Source organism: Battus philenor, unplaced genomic scaffold, assembly GCF_028537555.1.
Source record: "Battus philenor isolate CCGP_79_NKW_IND1 unplaced genomic scaffold, ilBatPhil1.0.hap1 SCAF_15, whole genome shotgun sequence".
NCBI lineage: Eukaryota > Metazoa > Arthropoda > Insecta > Lepidoptera > Papilionidae > Battus > Battus philenor.
Window position 1 is genome coordinate 1,896,994 of NW_027181677.1, and position 25,884 is coordinate 1,922,877.

The 25,884-nt window shown below is 35.2% G+C and overlaps 1 protein-coding gene across 1 annotated transcript; it reads right to left on the reverse strand.

Annotated features, from left to right (window-relative positions):
• BicC (protein bicaudal C) lies at positions 1-25,690 on the reverse strand. The gene is made up of 20 exons (XM_068761932.1): positions 25,476-25,690; positions 25,038-25,185; positions 24,915-24,958; positions 24,774-24,843; positions 24,143-24,222; positions 21,295-21,357; positions 18,541-18,690; positions 17,020-17,133; positions 15,537-15,662; positions 13,631-13,849; positions 10,754-10,922; positions 9,557-9,925; positions 8,849-8,925; positions 7,686-7,788; positions 6,915-7,022; positions 5,859-6,007; positions 4,992-5,114; positions 3,292-3,430; positions 993-1,112; positions 1-526 (listed from the first exon to the last, which is right to left on the reverse strand). The coding sequence occupies exons 1-20, from the start codon at positions 25,554-25,556 to the stop codon at positions 414-416; spliced, it is 2,565 nt and encodes an 854-aa protein (XP_068618033.1). The 5' UTR covers positions 25,557-25,690; the 3' UTR covers positions 1-413.
• Between the last annotated feature and the right edge of the window lie 194 nt (positions 25,691-25,884).

Consider the following 25,884-nt stretch of genomic DNA (forward strand, 5'->3'; position numbering starts at 1 on the left):
AACATACAATAGACTTTTATACCATAAATATTTAACTTTTAATACACTAAATGTGCTACAGCCTTAACGATCAAAGTGCATTTTTAACTATATTAATCAGTCTCAATTTTAGGAATAATTGATATTTGAGATCATGTTTCACACGTAGGTCTTAAATGAAACGTAATTATTATTTTCACATTAAACAGACGTTAAAGTGTGTTTTAAATACTCATTTGAAAATATTTTAATTTAAGTCTTTTGTAAATATGTAAATGGTGTTTGTATCAAATTTTATACAATACATATGGCAACACTGATTGTTTATGTCAGTAAAACACGTTAAAGCAGTTTTGAGGTTATGATGTTTTTGGTTTCAATGTCTGGTTATCTGTGGTCTTGGTGGAACCAGTGTTGAGTTGGTCATGAAGTCGTTACCACTTGTCTTGCGCCAGCGCCGAAGTGTCGTAATGTGGTGGCGAGTTGATCAATTTTCGCTCAGTCGGTGTATTGTTACCTTTGATTGCGTGCGCTTGTTTTTGCAGCTCTGGTGAAGATTCGATAAAGAAACTTTAGTTATACAATCATCATCATCATTATCTCTGATTGCAAGACATAGGCTTCCTCCAAAAATTCTCACTATGGTCCCGGTCTGACGCTGTCTACGTTCAGCGACTCCTCGCGACCTTGACTATGGCAGTCCAGCTAGTGTTGGTATACCCACACCGCGTCTACTGGCTCCTAGTGCACTCATAGAACTAACGGCACACAACCTCATAGCACTAACGGCCATCTGCTCTGCGTGCTATATGGCGTGCCCATTGACACGAGCCACTATGAGCTTACCAAGGGGTCTAGAAGCGAATGACCATGTAATCGGGTGGATGAAGCCTATGTCTAAATTAAAGCTACGAAGGTTACTAATGCTCCGTGATCGGAGGAAAATACATAAGAAAGTATTTTTTTTATGATTACTTTTATAAATATCTTTGATAAAGTATATTTTAGCTTACCGGCAATTGTTAGCAGCATCTTCCTGCGCGCGCCAAAGGCGGTCACACCTATTTCGATGAGATCGGCTTCGTTCAACGAAGCAAACGTCGACATGTCCAGTTCGTGCTTCTTGAATAGCTCTGTATAACAGTTGATAGTACTTTTAAAAATGGTGGGTATTCTTGGAAGTTTTTGTTTGTTAGTGCGCCCGGTAGTTGGGCTGCAAGTTAGTAGGCCGTACTTGTAGCTCGGCGACTTTATTCTTGCAGCTGTTACCTCAAATACGCGTACTTTAGATTCGCCATGCAAAGTTTTCAGCAATCCAACCGGCTTTTCAGATTCCACTGATTCGAAGGGATTGCACAGAGGGCGCTTACCTTAACATCTCTTTTTAGGTAACGAAGTCTGAAGGCTCTCCGGAGAGCTACGGCTTGGCCTGGAATTGACAGGCTGCCAAAATCTTAGATAGCTTAGACGGAATTTCAATGGAGAGATTAGGCGCAATGTTTACCACGATGAGACCTCAGCGTGGTCTGTTATTTTTCGACCGAAGAAGGTCGCATCTCCACTTGGACAGTTTTTATTGCCTGGTAAACATTACTACCACTTCGAAAAGCGTTAGCGATGGGAGAAGTGGCTCTCTACCGCCACTTCATCAAGGATGATCAGTGAAATCATCATCATCATTTTAACTATTGGACGTCCATTGCTGGATATAAGCCTCTCCCATAGATTTATTATGACTAGTTAAAGGGGGCCTGCTTCGAGCGACTTCCAGTGACCATAACAAAATCGTTTGTCCACCTTATGAGTTGAAGTCTGCCGCAGTCCATGGCAGTGGCGTACCTAGGGGGGGGCGGTGGGTGCAGTCCGCACCGGGCGGCACTTACCATGGGGCGGCATTTTTTATATTTACTTATAGTTGTAAAAAGCAACTTATTCATTTCATGTTTATTTTCTTTCTTGTATAATAAATGATTATTATGATAATTAGAAGAAGAAAATAGTAAAACGAGATCAGATGCTTGAATACTACTCAATTCTATGTAATCTTTTTCTTTTCTATGTTACCTTCATTTATGGGAACCCGTCTTTTTAGAAATTAAAGACGCTCAAAAATACCTGCAAGTAAAAGGGTTAAATGTCCACCAATGCCATATAAAATTAAAATTCTTTGCAAACACATTTCATGAAACAAAGAGATACGCTAGTACAAAACGCTGTTATAGCAGCCAAAATAATTTGTGAAGAGTTGGAGATATCGACTGAGCGTCGAGTTAGAAGGAGAAAAAATATGAGTGGGGAAAATTCGACGTGGAGACGTGGGGCTATCCTTAGAAGAAAAAGTACGAAGAGAAATGTTTTCATCTAAGGACAGAATTATAAAGGAAATAAAAGAACGCTCCGATCAGTTGCATGGCTTTGTAAGAAAATATTTATGTATAATACCGTGTAACCTACTAAATGAAGAATTTGAATGTCAAATAAATGACATTGATAAAGAACAGTTCCATATTGAAATAAAAAGGATCCAGGTTTTTATGGCTGTACCTACACTAAAAAAAGATGCAAAACATTAGAAAAACGGGGAGAAGGGCCCTCTTGATCTGTAAAAATTTATTCAGCAGTATAGGTTGGAAAATTCTGTTCCCAGCATTGCAATTTTGTTAAGATTTTTTTTAACAATTTCAATCAGTGTCGCTAGTTGCGAAAGAAGCTTCTCAAAATTGAAGTTGATAAAAAAATTATTTTCGTTCTACAATGTGTCAATTAAGACTACAAAATCTTGCAATATTGTCAATAGAACAAGAAATCACAAATAATATAAATTTTTTTGAAAGCATTATACACAATTTTTCTAGTATGAAAGCTAGAAGAGTAGATATTATATAAATATATTTACGAGTGCATACAAATATGTCTAAAAAAATTTACTCTGTGTATTAATTAATATTGATTAAATAACTTAATAAATTATTTATGTGTAATTAACACAATTTATTTATTTATTAATTTATAAAAACCACTATTTGATTGACATATAATAGAAAGGGCGGCAAACTGCTGATCGCCCCGGGCGGCAAAAGTTCTAGGTACGCCACTGGTCCATGGTATAGATTCCAGAACTTTACAGCCCCAATGCCCATCTGTTTTGCCCACTGTAACCGCTGGGGTACTACGGTTGTTTTAGTTCATGATGTCGAGTGAAGTATGTATGCATTATTTCCACTACTATGTAAGATTCATACTAGGATACTAATCTTTTTAGACTGTGAAGTATAGTAAGAAAGTGTATTGAATTGGTATTTCTTTACTCACCTATATATTTATAGAGTCCAATATCACGAAGCAGTTCGTACAGCTGCATGTAACGGCAGAGTTTCTTCTGCGGCGGTGTTGCCGGCGTCTCCACAATGGCGGGGCGCACCAGCTCCGATCTGTTCCAGTTCTTCTCCGGCTAAACGTTGTTAATCATTTATTTAGTCTAAATTCAAATCATTAATTTATAATAGAGAGCCTATTTATTATTACAGTTCACCACTCTCTTACCTCCTTATGACCTCTATATCTAAATTACGATTATTATAAAGCTAATGAAAGCTAATGAATGAATGAGGCTAGGATCCTTCTCCCGAGCACTGGTGTAAACTGCTGTGGCTGGTGCGCGGGCGCATTGAAATTTTTGTAAAAAAAACAAAGATCCGCTATTCCAATAGCACTTTTCCACGACTCCATGCCACTTGAGATGTACCGTTACCCGCTAAGGGTTGAACAATTTTTTGCTGTAATGCGATTTATGAGATGTTTCTCGTGTTTATATTTTTTTGGTTAAAATTTTAACTAAGATTTATGGGACGTTAACTTGCAACGTTACATTGTGTGCCGTTATTAAGAAGAAAAATATCTATATTTAATAAAAATGGGTAGTGGTTGTTGGCGACAAAAAGGCACAAGAAAAAAAAATACATATATATATATTTAATTAATTAAGGGTAGTGGGCAGAAGGCCTGGTCTAATATATATATCTGATATATATAACATATATACACATTGGATTTTCTTTTGTAGTTTTTCGCTATATTTTGTAACCGTACAGTGTTAGATATGTAAACTAGACACGACAAAGCTACCGTTCGGAAGAACAGGCAAATGTGGTACAGTTGTGATATTTTTGTACTAAGCCACAGACGTGCCCACATGTACAAGTAAAAGATTATCACATATATTACATAAATAGATTATGAAGAAGAAAAGTTATAAAAAGTCAAGTTAATTTAATATATAAAATTTTTTTGAGGTTTAAATAATTGAGAAATAAATTAATTAGATATAGATATAATAATTATAACGACAAAATTAAAATTCGTAAATTGACGATAAAAGTCAAAGTTAAGGTAATTTGATTTAGTAACTGAAATTAAGAAAGGAAAAAAAACTAAATATATACTACCTGTAAAAGGTATCAGCCGCTTTAGAGGTGTATGGGGACTAAGAGAAAACGTGAAAAAGAAGATAAAAAATTTGCAGCTTACCGTGGTGCAAGCACGGTATATGGAAGGTGGTGTTTCGTCACCATATATGTCGATAAGCTTCCACAGATATCCATATAAAACTGATAATCGTTCGTACGTGGCGGAAGTGGCTAAATATTGGTCCTTTTCTTACTTAGTATGGACTTCCGCAAGGTAACGCCTGATTCCATTAAATATTAACCGTTTGTTTTCAAAACGTATATGTCAACATCATTATTATATCAACTAACACATGCCTATTGTAAGGCATAGGCCTTCACCAAAGATCACGACGATGACCAGTCTCTTACGCTGCCAGCGTCCAACAGTGGGGGGTCCAAACTATCGTTTGTACGAGTGATATGCCCACGCCCATTAATGAGCTACATCAGTAGTTCTGATTCTCCAAGCATACAAAGCCTACCTTGGTGACCTTGAACTTTGTAAGGCTTAGATATATAACTTGTTTTAGTTTCTAAATATCTAGAATAATTAGAGATACTGACCGTGGTCATGGCGTCGTTGCCGTTGGGCAGTGTGATGGGCCCCGGGGAGGTCTTGCTGAGATAGCTGCCGGACCAGTGGCTCGTTGGCACGCGGTACCCTGTGCCCACCGACTCGCGCATCACCTGCACATTTAAATTCAAAAATCCTTATTCGATATAAGATGGATTACATGTCGAATTTGTATTAGGAATTAAATAACAAGCATAGTATTTATGTATTTTATATTTATCTAATAGATTCAGACGTTACCTTGCGGAAATCCATTCTAACTAAGAAAGGGATAAATATATATCTACTTCCGCTATGCAGCAGTAGTCATGCAATGAAGTGATTCTCAAGTGAATTCTAATTCTCAAAACCGAGTGATTCTCTCTTCATCACTCGGTGTTTGGCACTGGTCGGTGTAACATTACTCCTGAGGATACCCCGTGGAGTGGTGAAACACGTGTAGAGTAGTTTAACGGAGGTAGTGTTTCGCATTGTTTACCGCACACGTATTTATCAGCGGGCCGGCGGGCGGTGCATTTCATTGCACGACTACTGCTACATAGTAGAAGTAGCTATATATTAGTCTCTATTTTAGTTTTATATTTTTTTCTATCACATTTGCACAACTCAATCTCTTTTAATATAATTTTTTTTCTTGGGGCACGCCTTTTTTTAGTTTTTAGAAATAGTTGAAATTAATTTTTATTGTTTAAAAACAATTTATTTGGAGATATAATTATATAATGGTTATTTTAAAACTGCGTGCTATCACGAAAATAACCTTGCACCTGCTTTTTAGCTTGGCAAGTAGAGAAAGTGTAAAAGTGAAATTTTGAAAATTTTAGAAAATAAAAAAAGGGAAAACGATGTTAGATGACCTTCTCTGCCTCGGCGCGCTTGGCACGGTAGTCTACGAGCGGCGACAGGCGCGCCAGGGTCTGCAGCGTCTTCTTCTCGCAACCCACGGCGCGGCGTGCAGACAGCGGCAGCTCGGATATCAGGTTCGCCAGCTCCGTCGATCCTGCACCTTCATATCACATAAAAAATAAACATCATCATCACGTCAGCTGATGAACGCCCACTGTAAAGCGTGGTTCTACCCCCAAAGATTTCCACGATATCCAGTTTTACGCTGCTCTTATCCAGTGACGACTATGACGTCGCTCCACGCCTCACAATACTTCTTTAGGTCACTAGTCGAGAATGAAAGCTTAATGTACGGAAATATATGGAATTTGTTTAACAACAAATAATGGCTAGTAGTAGTTTAGTAGTGTGGTACTTGAGTAGCGTAGCAGTATAGTATTGTTATTGTTTGGTCGCGTAGAAGTTTTGTAATTTAATAGTGTTGCAGTTCGTCAGTGTTATAGTTCAGCAGTGTAGTAGTTCAGCAGTGTAGTAGTTCAGCAGTGTAGTAGTTCAGCAGTGTAGTACTTCAGTATTGTTGTAGTTCAGCAGTGTAGTAGTTCAGTAGTGTATTAGTTCAGCAGTGTAGTAGTTCAGTATTGTTGTAGTTCAGCAGTGTAGTAGTCCAGCAGTGTAGCAGTTCAGCAGTGTAGTAGTTCAGCAGTGTAGTAGTTCAGTAGTGTAGTAGTTCAGCAGTGTAGTACTTCAGTATTGTTGTAGTTCAGCAGTGTAGTAGTTCAGTAGTGTATTAGTTCAGCAGTGTAGTAGTTCAGTATTGTTGTAGTTCAGCAGTGTAGTAGTTCAGCAGTGTAGCAGTTCAGCAGTGTAGTAGTTCAGCAGTGTAGTAGTTCAGTAGTGTAGTAGTTCAGCAGTGTAGTAGTTCAGTATTGTAATAGTTCAGTAGTGTTGTGGTTTGGTAGTGTAGCAGTTCAGTAGTGTTAATTAACTACTATTTTAGTATAGTAGTGGAGTAGTTTAGTAATGTTGTAGTTTTAATAGTGTAGAAGTATTGTAGTGTAATAGTTAACCTTGCTGAGAGCGGTCTTTCTCGGCCGAAGTCCCGGGGCTATGTTGTGTCTTGCTGATCGGCGACACGGCCGGTGACTCCACGTTGCTACCGTTACTGGCGTCGCCCCCTGGAATTAAATATGTACAATCATTTTAATATAAGCAAAATTACAATTGTATACATACGCATGTATATCTTTGTATATATATACATATATATATGCTGAAATTTGATTTTCACATTACCGCATACCGCACAACCTTCAGTTAAATGCATTAATAATCATTTCCGTATCTGAAATTCTGAAAATATTTATGTAAGTAAACATTTGACGCATTTTGTGTTGCCAAGCGAAAAATTTTAATACCCTGTGATACTTTTTTTGGATATTTTTGTTAGGACACGAAGAATATTTCTATAAAGATAATATAGGGAATTAAAGCTAGAAAAAATGGGGAACACTGGACTTTTACAATACAAAATGAATTTCATACACCTCCTTACCTTTTGAATGTTTGATGCCAAAAAAAAATGTATTTTTTAATTAAACATTAAAATAATAAATAAAGTGACCATTCCGAAAAATGTTTTATTTTTTTATTACTGTTATTATAACTTTTGGCATAACAAAGATGGAGCAGAAGTTATAAATAAGAGGTAGGTATACTTAATATTTATTTATTGATACATATGTAGATTTTCGAATACAGTTGAGAGATGAAGACATTGGTGACGGTGGCTGTGGAGGTTTTGGCGGTGGTAATATTGATGTTGGTGATTTTGAACTGACCGGAGATGTTCTGGACGTCGAGGGAGGCGCAGCTGCCGGTGAAATTGCTCTGGTAACCGCTGCTCGCCTGCGAGCTTGAGTTTAGTAGCTGACCAAGGGTGATCTGAAAGGCATTTATACATTTTAACCATATAGCTAACTTAGACACATATGGTCAAGGTGGTCGTGATGCCCAGGTCAGTTCTGGTGCCCATGCTGCTCTCGATAAGTGTTCTCATATAGCGAAGTGTTTGACGGAGTGAGAACGTTTTTCACAGACCCTTCCGCTCCGTGAACTCAGTACTGATGAAGCTGTAAAAGCCTTAGGACTAACAGCATTAATATCTTCAGAAACAATAAGACAGTTTTGATGATGTCTGTCCATCTCCTTGCATCACCGAACTACTCATTACGGGTGATAAGTCCAAAGAACTTGAGGAGTTGTATCTGCACAGTAGACGATAGCCTCTCGTTTATGTATGCTGTCAACGAGATTTTAAAAATCCGTCTCTAAATTCACATAAAGGATTAGTAGTAGCATAAAGTACAAAATATATGTGCCCATTGGCGTACTCGACCACAATTATGTGTATATCTAAATGTTAATAAATGAAAAATAGAAAACAATATAAAACGAATCTCTAAATTATAGAACAAGACACAAGCAATTGTATGTTAAATTAATTATAAGCAAGATTATATCATTTTATTGCTGTGATGTTATAAGAAAAATTAATATTTAATGGAAACAGGAAGTTCTCGCGGAAATTCATCCTAAGTAAGAAAAGGACCAATATTTAGCCACTTAAACTCTGTGTTTGGCACTAATCGGTGTAACGTAACTCCTGAAGATGCCCCGTGGAGGGATGAAACACGTGTTGAGTAATTTGGTGGTGGCGGTTGTGTGATTCGCATTGTTTGCCGCATACGCATTTATCAGCGGGCTGGCGGGAGGTGCACTTTATTGCACGACTACCACTGCATGTGGCTAAATATTGGTCCTTTTCTTACTTAGACAGACACTTTGCAAATGTTATAGACAGTTCTACTAACCTAGGAAAAAATGCCTTTCTTACTAATGCCCGCGAGTTTCAAATTACAATTTCATCTTACTTTTTGATCACAGTAGTATATTTATATTAGTAATTAGTATATTGTCCGAGATATATAATAAAATATCTTACCGGTCTGTTGTCCGGCATGGGCGGGAACATTGGCATTGGTTGCTGCATGCCCCCCACGTCTGGCCCGGCGCACATTGCTGAGGATATGACGATTATTTTGGAATAAAAAAATAGTCCACACACGAACTCACAGGCAATGTATGTGGGACGCACTAGAGCAGTGTTTCCGAACGTGAGATTCACGCCCCACAGGGGGGCAAATACCAAAGTGGACTCGACACTAATTTAAACCTTCGGCTTTAATATAAAAATTATGTTTGTTACATAGGGTGAATAAGAATTTTGGAAAGACTAAGGGTGAAAAAAGACTAGTTTCCTAAATGGTCCATGTCCAGACCTATAGGTTCTACAGAAACAAAAACTTCAAGCTGAACACGAATACGAAAATAGCGGAGAATCCTAAAAGTTTTCCTGAACACACAGACACACAAACTCGCACGCACACATATATGTACGTACAGAGTAGAGTCAAATATAAAATAGATAAAAAAATCAATAGATAATAATATAAAGGCCAATAAGAGTTCTGTTAAAAGGTTCTATGTTGAATTAAAGTATTTTATATTTATATTTTTACCCTAATTCACGTCAAATTATGTGATATTGATGTAATAGGACCTTTGGAAACTTTTATATTTACATCATTCCTTAATTGTAACGAAGTTGTAAGTAGTTATAAAAGTAGAGATATAGTATTTTTGTGCTTACGGTTCCAGGAAGGCGGTTGGTTCTTGTAGACAAGCGGCGTAGTGGCATGCTGAGGTAAGGCGGGGTAGTGCATAGGCGGGCGGTGCTGTGGAGAGATCATCCATGGCGCGACTATGGGCGGAGTACCCGGCGACAATGCTCCGGGAAGCATCGGAGCTCCAAGCGGAGCTCCCAACGGGCTGCCAAGTCCGAGATCCAGGTGCATCCCGAACGGTGAACAAGGCGAAGCCCCGGGCGCGAACGGGTTGAATACTCCGAAGTTGGGCAGAGCTTCATTAAGGACAGGTATGTTGTAGGACTCCGGTATCTCAGCGGTCACCACCGGCTCTTTGCCGCCGAGAAGTTCGCGACGCGCTTCGTATATGTCACCTGCGTATATATAACATTATTTCTATATATCAGTACACCAATACTTCGCTTTGCGTTTTTTTCAAAGTTGCGTCGCTGCTTAATTAGTACTAATTTTCACTGTGCGTCGTTAGATTTTCGAGGTTGCGTTGTTTTGGGTTCGAGTCTTTAATTTTTTTTTCTTAAAGAAGGCAACAGTTTTATTTCGAATTGCGCCATGCCATGAAAACTCGGGGATTCCCTTTCTAACTAAGTTCTAATTTAACGCAATTTGAATTAAGTTTAATTTTCACTTTCTTTTGCTAATTTTAGAGGTCAGTTTCAATTACGTAATGTGTTGTGCTTTTTTAAAAAGAGTATAATAAATTTATATAAATTTCTACGTGTTGTTTCTGGTTACAAAAAAGGTAAATATTATTCCAATTTATTTATTGACAGAGTTATATTATTTTTGTATTTTAAATGTTTACTTTGTTCAATTTTCTTTTTAAAATGTAGTATTTTCGTGGCCCTGGAACCTATCTTCGATCTTTACATGGTTTGCTATAGAAAATTTTAATTCACTTTGAGGCGTTTCAATTTGCGTTGTTTTTTTGAAACGTAACAACGACGCAATGTGAGGTATTGGTGTATTTAGAAAGGAATTAAGAAAAATGCAAGCAAAGAAATTAAAATAAATCAAAACGGACCAAAATGCTGAAAAGTATAGGAATAAACGTTTTACGTGGTCACCTTTCGAAAAGTGGTTCATATAGTAAATATATCAGAAGACGTTGGATGGAGACAGTTTCCAGAAGCCTGTAACGCCTGAATCTAGAGGACGTTCTATGGGTGAAATTATAATATTACCAGCGCATCTCTCGATGCCCTTGATGACGATAGAGCTGATGCCCTGCTTGGGCTTGCGGCGAATGCTGATGAACACGTTGTACTTCTGCATCAGCTTGGTGGCGGTGTCGTTGCTCACGCGGCACGCGTCGTCCGCCACGTCGAAGATCAACACTAGTGGAAGGCTTCCCTGAAGATGGAGTAGTTTGTCTTCACACACATTGTCATTATCGTACACTGTCCTATTTTTTATGCTTACATTAGCAATTTTCAATTTAATTTGAATGTACTTCATAATTAGCGTATTTTGTACAACGGCTGACAAAACGTCACGTAGATGGTATAAGACAGAGATAACGCTCTACGAAGTCGAAGTTAGCCGATTTTCTCTTTCCAAAGGTCGATGTGCAATATTTATCGCCGGGTACTATACTCTGTCTTGATGTAAAATAATAATTAAAATAAATTGGTTTAATATTCGTATCAGAAATGACATCCACAGAAAAACTAAAGCTACGGACGAAGCTTGAAGAATTGCTCATCTGAAGTAACAGTCGCGTCGCTCGTGCACCCATCGATACCGAAAGGTTCTCGGATGGCGACCATGAGGTAGACGCGGTGTGGGTAGCCCCCACTAGGTGGACCGAGGACATAGTTGTGATCGTGGGCAATGCAAGACGGATCATGGTGGCGATGTTTGCAGAATGCCTTGCAGTGTTCCTATGACATGATACTGCGTATTATGGGACAAAGCACAGCATATATATATATACCATAAATACGCATATATTTGTAAATCCTAAGGACAATGCTTACGAATTCCGCCACTATACAATTACATATGTTTACGTCTTAACCAACAACATTTAATTCACTAAGAAACAGACCCTCTACTCTTATAATGTTCTTATACAAATTGTTTTATATGACAAAACCCTGCGAAGCATATCTTTGATATATCTGAGGATGCCCTGTGGAGGGGTGAAACACGTGTCGAGTAATGCGACGGTGGCGGTTGTGTAATTCGAATTGTTTGATGCATACGCATTTATCAGAGGGCTGGCGGGCGGTGCACATTGTTGCACTACTACCACTGCATGTGCGGAAGTGGCTAAATATTGGTCCTTTTCTTACTAAGCATATCTTTGTAATTGTCAATTAGCATTTGAATGCGTTCTGCGATAGTCACTGCATAAAATAAACTACTCAAAACAAAATAGGGCCCACCGCAACTTTGTCTCTAATCGTGTTTATAAATAACTCATATACTAATCATTGACAAAATGAAGCACTACCACTTCTAGCACACATGTTTATTAGTTCATAATGATGTTTTAAAAGTTAACTTTTTTGTTGATTTCAAGTGGGTAGACAAAAAAGTAAAGTGCTTAAATTTATCCATTTCTTAAATTTTCAATCGTTTGTGTTCTCAGTCTTGCTTTAAGCGCAATGCTTTGATCACACTTTGTTTAGCTGTGTTTTTTTCGTTTCGGCATTATTCCCGATTACAATGCCAGGTTCTCGTCGTCATATGGATGTGGAAACTTCGACAAGGGCAGTTCTTTTGCTTCAAGAGGGAGAATCGCAAAGATCAGTTGCATCTCGCCTTGGTGTGTCACGGCGAGCTATTCGAAACATATGGGAGCAGTTCCAGGAGACAGGTAGTGTGGCTAGAAGACCTGGATCAGGAAGGATTCGAGCCACAACTGCTCAAGAAGACCGGTACATTCGATTGACTGCGCGCCGGGACCGCACGACTACCGCCCGGACCTTACAATCCCGGCTAAGGCAATCTACTGGCACACGCGTTAGTGTTCAAACCATTCGGAATCGACTCCACGAGGACAGGCAACATTCTAGGATGCGTGTTATTCGTTTAAAATTAACAAGGGCTCACCGGGCAACACGTTTGAGGTATGCGTGTGAGCATTTGGATTGGACCATGGACAATTGGAGGACAGTACTCTTTTCAGACGAGTGTAAAGTAAAGTTTTTTAGCGATGACAGACGTGTACGTGTGTGGAGAAGAGAAGGAGAACGCTTTACTGAACCATGCATGCACGGTACTGATCGTTTTGGGGGCCCGAGTATGATGATATGGGGCGGAATAAGCTTGTTAGGCAAAACAGAGCTGGTGATCTTGAACGAAGGGACGGTCACTGCAGCCAGTTACGTCGAGCAAGTAATCCGACCTTATGTCATCCCAAATTCACAAAGAGTAAGTGATAATTTTGTGTTTATGCAAGACAACGCTCGTGCGCATATAGATAGGGTCACTCAGATGGCACTTTCTGATGTCAATATCTCGGTTTTACCTTGGCCAGCAATGAGTCCCGATCTCAACCCGATTGAGCATTTATGGGATTAATTGAAAAAAAGTCTTAAAGAGACCCATAGTCACGTTAACAGCCAACAGGACCTCATAAACGCGCTGAAACTCTGTTGGGAACGAATACCCGACCAAAACATCACTCATCTGATTGAGAGTGTTCCAGATAGGCTCAGAGAGTGCATACGGAGCAAAGGAGGTCCTACTCGATACTAAAGAATAGCTCCCGGCAAGTTTATTAAAAACAAACAGTGACTATAAAAGTTTTTATTGACAGTCTACTTAGTGCTCATTTTCTCTAAAAATGTGTATTTGAGTGTATTGCGATAAAATTAAACAATTCAAACGTTATTTTGTGTTTACTTAATGTGTAAAACCCTAATTCAACATCGGCTAATTGTAAAAATTTAATAATCATGTATGCACATAAATTAAGGGGCAAAATGATGGTGGGCCCTATTTTGTTTTGAGTAGTATATATAAAATATCTAATGTGGAAATGAAAAAAAAGGGGGGGGGGATACATTTCGTGGGCTCCCACCCTATAATCAAAAATATAGAATAGTCACCACTAGTTGCTGTCGCGCTGCGTACACGTCCTTCATCTGTCCGGTGATGGTGACACAACTCTTGCGCAGCGTGGGGATGTTGGGATCCTCGGCGTCCGGAAACATGATCTGTGTCCCGGTGCCCTTCATGATGACCTTGAGCTGTTCCGCACCGCGGCCCACGACCACGCCGTGGTGCATCGGTGAGATCTCCAGGCTCATCTGCACCTTCGTCTGACTCTGAAATACGAACCGGACTCATGTGATGACTTAACACAATATTTATAATAATAGAAGATAGTATAAAATATAAAAAAAAAATTGTAAATAAATGAACTAAGCTAGTCGTAATAAACAATAAAATTTTGATAAGTTATATCTTAGATGAAAAAGACTGCCAAAGTAAAAATAAAAATACAATAATGAGATTATTCAATTAAAAATTGGAAAATTGTGGTAAATACCTGATTTTGAAAATGCCACCTATTTTTAAATAGGTCATGCACGTAAGAACTGGGAATAAATTAGTAAGTAAGATATAAAATAATTTAAATGAATTATAAAGATGGGAAAAAGATAAAAATGTAATAAATAGACCGTATCTAACAACTAATTATTTTTAAGATTAATAATTAAATAAAAAATCTGAAAAAATTACTGCCATAAAAAAAGGCTGTTTATTAGGCGAAAGAGGTTTAGATGGTGAATAAAAATCACAATATTGAATGTGACAGTTTAAATTATATAAATACGAATATTTGATTTGTAAACAAGTTATCAATAGAGGTTAACAAAAGGTTAACATGGGAGAGACCTAGACGTCGGAGGGTGTTATACCGCACCTTTCTCTAACTCTCTTATCATGGGCTTGGGATGGATTCAGGGTGATCAAGTAAGGAGTTAATGCACTAGCGCACCGTTGTTAAAACTACGGTAGTATGCGAAAGTTTTGCTGGTAGTTTTAACAAAAGGCTTTCAAGAAGGCTGTCGGGTTTGTTCCGGTAGGAGTCCGGCATAAACCTTTCGTTGTCCCCGTATCAAAGGAGTATTCCATGCAGGATTTTTCCACGAAAAAAAATGGTGAATATAGGGACGAGGAAGAATGCAATCTGTTATGTTAAAAACCGAATGAACGGAATATTGCTAGGCGGTAAGATGCGCAAGTTTTAGTTTAAAATAGTTCAAGAATTAAGTTTTGAAATAATTTAAGAAGGAACATAGCATTGTTTCTTTTAGGTTGGTGGGCTTTCACAGCTTCATCGGATATGACCTTTCAGTTCCTTGAATTTTTTAAGAGTAGTTTAGCAAAAATACAAGTAAACACTGACACGGAAAAACAAATATATATTAACTTTAATTGTAAAACAAAGCCCCAGTCTCTTAATGTCTCTGGGATACAAATTAAAAAATAAAATTAAAATGTGATTTATTGGGAAAAAAGTACTTTCTCGTTTTTTCGTAAAAGATATTTACATTTAACTATAGTACATAGGCGTCATTCGAAAACATTTTGACAGGGCGAAAACCAAATATAAAATAATTCGAAAAACAATACAAATTATTTTCTTTCTTTTTAAAAAACGTTACTTTTTTAATATCATCAAAAACAGCCAGATACGTATACTACAACCAAAGAGATTTTAATAAAATTTTAAAATCATTTTTCGTTCTAATATGACATATGCTATGATTAATAGTTATCATAAGTAATATTGTATACAAGTGGAGTTTCTTCATGCTTCTTCTCCACAACTACAACACCTTGCGAAGCAGAGTAGAGTATAAAATAAAACAAATTAAAGAAATAAGATGACGATATATAAGAGTTCTGCTAAAAGTTCCAATGTTGAATAAACGAATTTTACCTCTATTTTTAAAAGATTCATATTAATATGTATGTAATAAGTAATTACTTGAGAGTACTTACAGCAAGAGGTCCGCACATGTAATTCATGAGGAGGCCGGTTGCCTCCATCGTGGCCTGCACCTCCCACTGCACTCCCTTCACCACCAGCAAGTTAGCGTGCAGCTTTGGACGGTTTCGCAGCATCACCTGAACATGGAAAGAACTCTTTATTGAACACTTTTCTAGTACAGATGTTCTTATAACTCGAGACTATTTACAATATATCATCGTTTCTGCCCATAGATACGTTCACTGCTAGGAATAGACCTCTTCCACAGAGATACACCATAATCGCCACGCTTGGCAGGTGGGTTGGCGATGTGTTATTATGATATGGAGAGAATACTGCTGTCCATCCTCTAGAAACTTGTTTATGAGTTGTGGCAACTCTTTATAAGTAATACAGAAAATGTGAATTATATGCAATTGCATTTTTTTTTCAAGGAATCAAACCCGCGACCATCGATTCCAAGTCATGTCCAGCTGGGCTACCTGCTCAGTAAGTGTGTATGTTGTTAGCGTTTGATTAATATTTTCATTATAGTTGTATATAGTATATATTATACAGCATACAATACATAGTATATATCGTACATAAGTTATGGTTGTTTATATAACATATATACAAATTATACTTTCGTTTTGTTATATGTTCATCACGATATTTCTAAAATAATAACGCTTAGATACTTCAAATTTTATAGGAATATTTCTTATTTTGAGTAGATATTAGCGAAGAAAGCATTTTATTAAATTCCTCCAGTAAAGGTTGTGGGGTTGGTCACAGATCTTATATGTATAACATAACGAAGATATTTTTTTAGGCATTTTAAGATTACATCTATATAAGACAGAAATATTTCTTTTGAAAACAATAAAGATTTTAATTAAATGTACAACAAGAATAAAATAGTTGATCTATAAAACTGTTCGTTGTCGAGAATAAAATAAAATTATTTCGTTAATAAATATCTTAAACCATTACATTTACTGCACATAATTATAAATCTGATCGTATCGGGTCGCAGCGCTATGTTGCCGGTTGGATAACTCTAAGAATATTCTAGAAACTTGTTACAAAATATTAAGTGGGTAATATATTTTTATTACCATATGCTATTTTAGCATTAAAATCTATATAAAAAACGAAGCCGGTGTAGGTACAAAGTTAAGAAGTAAGAAAAGGACCAATACTTAGCCACTTCCGCACATGCAGTGGTAGTCGTGCAACAAAGTGCACCGCCCGCCAGCATAATGCCAACATAACTCCTGAAGATGCCTCGTGGAGAGGTGAAACACGTGTTGAGTAATCTGACGGTGGCGGTTGTGTGATTTGCATTGTTGGCCGCATACGCATTTATCAGCGGGCTGGCGGGCGGTGCTTTTTATTGCACGACTACTGCATGTGCGGAAGTGGCTAAATATTGGACCTTTTCTTACTTAGGATGGACTTCCGCGAGGTAACGCCTGATTCCATTAAATACAAAGTTAAGAAGGTACAAACCTGTACGTTGTACTGCTCCTGCAACTGCTGCACGTAAGGCGAGTTGATGTCGGGCAGCGGTTGAGATGACGCCACTATTGGCAGCTCAAAGCTGAACACCAGTGGAGTGAGGGCCTGGAAGTAATGCTGTTTACAAAAGACCAGTATCTCATAGGTGTAAGGTGGGTTGACACAATATGTCTTAGATCTTCATTTTTCTTAATTATATTATTATTAAATCATTCAAGAGATTAAAGTTGATAAAAATGTATGGAAATAGGTCTGTTGACTCATTTACATTGTTAATATTATAAATGTTGAGTTTCTAGTTCTTCTCAGCAGGTCAGGTCATTTTGTGCCAGTGGTGGTTTGCTGCTTATAATAAAAATAATCGATAATTCAAAGGTTTACACCTTACTTAATACTATTTAAAAAAAAGACATTTTAAATTTGATTTTATCATAGGGAACGATACACGAACGTTTTTAAACATATATTCATGGAGGATTTTATAAGTGTTTAAATTTGATACGTTTATAAATAGTATAGCTCGACTTCTGAATCTTGAGTCATTACCTCTACTCAAAATTAAAAGTAAAATTAACGTAATTTATTTTGAACTGATCACTTTGTACCTCACATTACGTCATGGTTACATTTCAAAAAACACTATGCAAATTGTAAGGACGCAAAATGAATTAAGATTTTCTATAGCGAACCATGTAAAGAATCGAACGCAAGACAACGTAACTTCGAAAATATTAAGATCAACAGTAAAAGTCAATACGAATTAAGTGACGTGTTTTCGAAAAAACTGAAAAAGAAACAACGTAAAGCGAGGTATTGGAGTAACCTTTAAAGATTTTTCCTGAGAAATGAAATAGACATTCACACTATTTTTAAAAAGCTTTTTATTGATAAATATTCATTACGTTCTGTATTATTTGTATGTATTCACACATTTAAATATTTTATACCTTTAACTTTAGGATTATTAAGAAAAAATCAAATCGATTCATATTTTAAATGAACATTTTAGTTCTTCCATAGTTCTAAGTGTATCCAACACATAAAACTTCGGGAGAAATGAATGAAGAGAGATAGACTTTAACTGCTGCCCAAATGGCAGTTTAAGGTGGCCTATGACTATTTTTAAAGTAAGAAAAGGACGAATATTTAGCCATTTCCGCAGAGAGTTCTCTGTGTTTGGCATTAATCGGTGTAACATAGCTCCTGAAGATGCCCCGTGGAGGGGTGAAACACGTGTTGAGTGATTTGGTGGTGGCGGTTTGTGTGATTCGCGTTTATTGCCGCATGCGCATTTATTAGCGGGCTGGCGGGCGGTGCATTTCATTACACGACTACCACTGCATGTGCGGAAGTGGCTAAATATTCGTCCTTTTCTTACTTAGGATGGACTTCCGCGAAGTAACGCCTGATTCCATTAAATATTTTTAAAGTATCGAAGATGTAGTGCACCCGAGGGAGCATCGGCTTGTACTACTTTATTTCAATAGAGCATTGAAATAAATCTGAACTCACCCGAACACGCGCTCTGGCCCTCTCCACGCGTTCCATGTCACCAGCGATGGACACCTGGTTGCTCTTCTCCAAGGTACTCGTGCGATTAGAGTCCGGGAAGTGGATATGACAGCCGGTGTCTTCCATCACTCGTTTGATTGTTAATCCACCCTATTATTACAGACTCTTTAATAAATGCTGAATCTAGACATTTTTGTATTACATTTATCTAATATATAAAATTTCCATGTCACAATGTTTGTTACCGTACTCCTCCGAAACGGCTAGACAGATTTTTACCAAATTTTATATGCGTATTCAGTAGATCTGAGAATCGGCTACTATCTATTTTCCATACCCCTAAATGATAAGGGTGGTCCACCAAACAAATTTTTTATTTTTATTTTTTGTACATACAAAAATACATACAACGCTAAATTTTCACCCCTCTTTGATGAACCCTTATTTTTTATTTGTTAATTAAAAACTTTATTTTTTTTTTGCAAAACAACGTTTGTGGGATCAGCTAGTTATCTATAAATATCAGACGGCGAGTCGATGGACGCCCAATGGAAGGCATAGCCCCGATAACCGTGACCACAGTGCACCTAGCGACGTCACTCGACAATCTTTCAGCCGTAACAGCCTTCGGTTGCACGAGCTTGAGCTATATACTTGTGTTATAAACGTTTAATTAAAATTGAAATTAAAAAATCTGTCAAAGTAAGAAAAGGACCAATATTTAGCCACTTCCGCACATGCAGTGGTATTAGTGCCAAACACAGAGTGAAATAATCGGTATAGCGTAACTCCTGAGGATGCCCCGTAGAGGGGGGAAACACGTGTTGAGTAATTTGGCGGTGGCGGTTGTGTGATTCGCATTGTTTGCCGCATACGCATTTATCAGCGGGCTGGCGGGCGGTGCACTTTATTGCACGACTGCCACTGCATGTGCGGAAGTGGCTAAATATTGGTCCTTTCCTTACTTAGGATGGACTTCCGCGAGGTAACGCTTGATTCCATTAAATATTTAAAATCTGTCAAGTTTTCAGTAATAAGGTTATTCGATTTTCTGTCCGTTTTGTAAATGTGAAGTTTTTGATGTGTTAGTCGTTCATTTATTAATATTATCATCCATGAAGGATCATTTAACACCGACCTCTTTGTGTACGCATTATAATAATTCGTGAAGAGTACAGTTTGATTAAGAAAAGATTCAGGGAGTCCACCTTAAAAAGGGATATTTCAACAAAGTTACGAAGGTTCCAGAAACTACCATAGCTGTGAAGAGCCCACAATAAAGTCAAAAAATATCTGCAGATCGAAAAATAATTCGTTAATAAAGAAAAATATAAATCGATTAGTCGGCGCGGAATATTTCCTACTAATCGATTCGCAAAAGGTGAAGTCTCCATAACGAGTTAGCACTGCATTCTTTATATTTAAAAGTACTTTGGTAAATAAAGCATTTATTAAAGGAATCGAATCATATATGTCACCTGATAGTTATTTTATACTATGAGCAGTGGTAAACCAGATGTAGAGGATTGAACACGCCTTGAGTATCACGAGTAGTATCACTATCACGGGGATACAATCCATCATCCTTCCAAAATAATCAAGTCAAGCAGAATGTACCATTTGGACAGCAATATCCAAAAAAAATCTTTTACAAAATTTAATTTTGAAATAAGCATATAAAGTTTTAAGAATAAATAAATTATCGAAATTTCAAAGCCAGAACGTGTATATATATATATATATACGAACACGTATGTATATGATATCGCGTGTATGGCAATAGATATGTTTCATGGCAATTAAAAGATACATTGGTAAGTTCCACTACCCGCATCGTGCATGCATTCCAATGATGAGACTGCATCGAGAATATGCGATTTTTTATTTGTATAACTATATATAATGAAGGTATTTCATGCTTTTGTCTACCATTGTCAGAGAATTAAAAAAAAGTTTTTTTTTTTAAATTTGGAACAAAGGTTGCGTTCAATTTTAAACACCGACTTACATAGGTTACTGTTAAATATCTTTAATGTCTTCTTTTGTCAAAGTAAATGTTTAGAAAACTTTCATTTTTAGATTTTATAAAAAATATCCAAGAAATTTCTGTGTTAAGGGTTTCTATAAAATAAATAGATTTATAAGATAGCAGACTTTGTTAATATTATATTTACTTCCAGGATATTTCAATCCTTTTTATGTAATTAAAAAAATAGTCCTACTAAATTATACACACTCCTTCTTTTCAAGTATGAAGCATATTATTCGAACATATAGATCAGTGATTCCCAAAGTGGTCTATATCGACCCTTAGGAGTCTATGACAACATGCAAGGGGTCTACGTCAACGAAAAACAAAACATTTACATTATTTATAAAAGTACCTATGAAGTAAAAAAATTATTGCTTGTGTTATTTTATTTATAGTTTTTTATGTTTAATTAATGTTACGTATATTTTACATAACAGATACAAAATTTTATTTTGAGTACTTTTAATTTAAATTCAATTAATAAATGTGTTAATTAATGTGTTTTTACTTTAAGTTTTTAACACTAAACTTCCCTACAGTTAGAAATTTACAGTAAATCAATATCAGGTAAGTAGGGGGTCTACCCAACACGGAAAAACATGGCAAGGGGTATACGACACAAAAAAGTTTGGGGAACTCTGATATAGACTAAGAGATATATATCCATCATATTTTGAATAAAGAATTTTCTAATTTAAATTTATTAAAAAAAACATACTTACCTTGCCGATGATATGGGAGTGGTCGGTGTAACTGACATCAATTTTCATTGTAACCCGGTTGCTCTGCGAAAAATAACACAATTTATTTATTTATTTAAATATGAACATACATTTGAAAATTCGTTTATATATATAAACGTATGTAATAGATCAATATTTTAAAAATCTTACAGCACTGACCGATAAAAAGTATCGTGTGTATAAATAAAAATGAATGCGTGTCTGTCTGTCTGCACTCGATAGAATAAAAAACCATATAAACAATCGCTGTGAACATTTTTGGTAAATTATCATGTGCATACGGGATGACTTTTCAAAAAAAAAATTATCAATTTATGTTTAAAGTAAGAGCATCAACCCATATACATAGTATTAAACAAAAGCGTATTTTTTTCTTATTTGTTTATTAAATTTTAATATTTTTTTTTTTCGTATATCTATGTCGCCAGTATTTATAATCTGTGGTTCTGCGAAATATACAGCATGATTCAGTTACGATTGTGTAATATTTATGACATCAACCTATATAAAGTGATCACTCTGAAATATTAGGGGGACAGGAAAGTAATGTGATTTCTGTCGACATATTTATCAGAAAAACAGATTGATTTGTTACCGCTCCGGCATTGATTTTGTATACCAGATGGCAAAAGGTTGTTGATAACGAAGGTGAATATATTATTAATTAGAAATAAAAACTACTTAAAAATGTAGTCGTGTGAATTTAACTTAACCCTTAATAGCCTGATTTACGAAAGTGATTGTTTTTTAAATATTACTGTGTTTGCTTGAGGGTCTAGATGAAGGGAAAAATAGATTTTTTTTTAAATTTCTTTGGAAAGAATATTATACAACAGTAAAATTCGTACAGCCAACCTATAAAAAAAACTAATAGTAATGTGAACATTCGGTTTAAAAGATTGGTATCAAAATTGAAACTCTAGGCTATTAAGCGTTAAGAAAGCGACAATACCTTCCGTTCCCTCTAATATGTAACGCTAATGTATTTTTGCTATTGGAATGCGACAAGATAGTTTCTGGCAGTACATCTGCAAGGATAGATATTAAAAATTTTTTTAAATGTATCACATTTTCTTAATATATTATCATTACCATATTTATTATTTCTGAAACTATTGATTTTGAATAGGATGTACCACATGTTATTTACCAGCAAATTATATACATTCACGTATTTAAAACTTTCATATCTATTTTCAATCATCCTGTAAAAACAATTATTTATGTTACAATACAGCTAATATTTATTTATATTAGAACTAGTGTCTGTGTATATTTATGTGTTTAAATTGCTGCACCAAAAAAAAAACTTGAAAAAATATTTTTTTTGAAGGCAATTTCGATTTTTTTTTTAATATTTATTAAGGGTAATTGGATAAATATTTTTGGATATAATTTCTGTATTATGTTACCAATTACTTAATATTGTTAGTAGTTTTTAATTTTATAACTGACTAGGTTACGCGTTGTGTCAAGCATCTAAATAAAAAGTCAGTTTTAATATCCAAAACATAAATTGTTAAAAAAAAATTAAAAATCTTCCCGGGGTGTACATAATTTACGAAATATTCACGGCAATACACAGATAGATACACATTCATTTTTATATATATAGACTAGATGTCCCGAAAGATTTTTTACAGTCAAAATTATTTTCCAATTGCATTACAGTAGAAAAATAAATAATTGCAACATTTTTAGTATAATCTCTCTATTTATTGGTTAAATAAAGAAAAGAAATAATTTTGTGAACAATACATATCGACCGACGGAACTACTACGAAATATACACTTGCTCTTTTATATTTATAAGAATATTTTTCGAATTATTAGGAAAACTAAAGTCATTTTCATGTTTTGGTACGATTAAATGAATTTAAATTTCGCTTACGTACATAAAGAACAATAAGTTCCTGTTCCAAATATATATATTTTCATTAATTACCCCTAATATATTTAAATGACTTACATAATGTCAATATAAAACTAATATCTTTACATAAAGCTAGAAATATTCATATAATACTATGTACGTCTGACCGGAACCGCTATACCGCTCGTTAGATATTTATATCTACCGCGCGATAATGCGCTTCCCGTGGAACTAAAACATTTTTTATTAGTTAAACCAATGTGTATATCAAAATAGTAAAATTTTAATTCAAAATACTATCGTCAATATCTTAGAATAATTATAATAATAAAAAATTGTATTACTAATAATAATAATTAATTGCAATAATTACTTTAGACACAATGTTAAAAAGACGAAATCTGAAATACCAAAACAGCAACAGAGAACTTCCGTCCTCCTAAAAAAATATCAACACCATTGTTGTAAACAGAATTTGTTAATAAACTATATAAGTCAACACGTCGTCAAAATCCCTAAAAATAAACCTAACCTATATTATTTAATGACAACACAAAAATAATTTATAAATAGGTTATTTATTCATAAATAATATTAATAAAATTCAGGAATATATATCCCACCGCTAACAACATAATATTGAACAATATATCTTTACATGTAAACGTTATGCGAAAGAAAATAAATATTTACGTTTGATATACTAAATATCCAAATGTTGAATAACTAAATCGATTAGGCGTAGATCAAGACTTTTAATTTAAATACCTAAGTCATTAGGTCCGCCATAGCAAATTGTGTGTTTAAAGTTTTTTTTAACAATTAAATACCCTATACATAAAACGGATCAATTATCTTGTTATTTAATAATTTTAGTTCATAATTAGATAGATATAGAAGTAAATGGTGTTACTGCCACTAAACATTCTGCAACATACATGTTAAAGAACTCACCCTAGTATCCAACACTTGCATAATCTTCTCTCGGGCTAATTGCACATCATCAATTCTTCCAGCAATGCGCACATGGGGATCTAGCGAAGTAAAAAAAATTGAAATGTAAATAGACTTACATGTACAATTTTTTAAAAAATATTTCGTTGCAAGTATATACATACCTATTTTTATTAATAAATCATTAAAATTATTACGCCTAATTTTAAAAATTTGATTGTACAGAAATTCATCACACTCCTCATTGTAAACCATGGTTATTTCATTCGATTATAATTGATAATTGATAAAATATTAAATTAGTTATACTTCATAGCAGACGCGCGCGGTTATATGAAAATGTTCAAAATGAATAACAATGCGCGACGGGTTGGCGCCATGGCGAACAGCGCGGCTCTCATACGGCGCCAGCGCGCCAAAATTTTTGAATATACGGTTGTTACGTTGCGTTCTAAAATTCGAATTGAATCTATTTTTTTTAATAATTTTTTTTATTAAAATATAAATTTAAGTTAAATTAATATAACGATATATTAAATAACAGCGCAAAATGTTAATATTATTGCAAATAACATTAAAATTAATTTATTTACTGTTAAAAATAAAAAAAATTAAATGTACCGTACATTACCTTTCTTCGATCGAGCTCCAATCTTTAGTCGTGCTGGCCAATTTATTAAAGTGTTCGTTTCATTCATTATCTACAATTATTTAAACTATTTAGTACATGTGTGTGATTATGATTAATATAGTAAATAAAATGTTTCCTTACCCTATGGAAAAAAATTTGAGCCGTTTGTGATTCTTCCAAATTTTCTGAAAGTTTTTATATTAAATAATAAATATTTTATGTTTGGTATAAATACGTTACAGTTTATGATTAATGCATAATTACCAGCCAACATTCCTTCCAGCCTACGTCTATCCACGCGAAATCTTTCTTGGTAGACATCTTCCGCATTATTTAATCCAAGTATAACAGCTAGTTTTTGTAAATCCTCCGCTGAAGTTAAAACAGAATTGCTCGTACCACTTTCGGAAGCCTGCAACCAGTTTTAACTTTAATATAATTAATTATCTAGTTCCAGCATTAGGTTTAAAAGACAGTTTTATAATATTCAGTTGTTATAAATATTTTAATATTAGATGGTACTAAACTAAGCCATCAGTCTTATTGGAAATATTAGAAGAGTAGAAATATATAAAGCTGTTAAATTTAAGCATTTCCAACACGAGACGATAACAAAATGGCGGACAGCTTTCTTAAAACCTTACGATTGTTGAATAGTGTAAACTGAACCACGAACGACTTAATAATTGGTTCTAAACTCACCTCGCTCAAAGTATCCTTGTCCGAATTACTTTTGAATTCTGTTAAATGCGTCTTTACGGCTAAAGTGTTCGATGATGCCATTGTAAATTAATAAATATTTCTTAATGTGGTCAATTTTGTAATACAAAACAAGAATTAAGTATATTATTTAATGTACGTATTAAATAAATATACTAATATTAATATTGGATAATGAGAACAACTTTATGTATTGACTTCACACACTCAACTGATGAATTGAGGGGTTGAATTATTTAACTGAACTTAATGGTGAAAATGTAGGTAGTTAAATATTTCATAAAAACCTTTGTCGATAAAGTGACTTCCATTTTAAATATTTTATGAATTTAACATTTTAGCATAATAGTGTGCGCGTAATTTTTCCTATAAAAAAAATTTAAATAAAAAA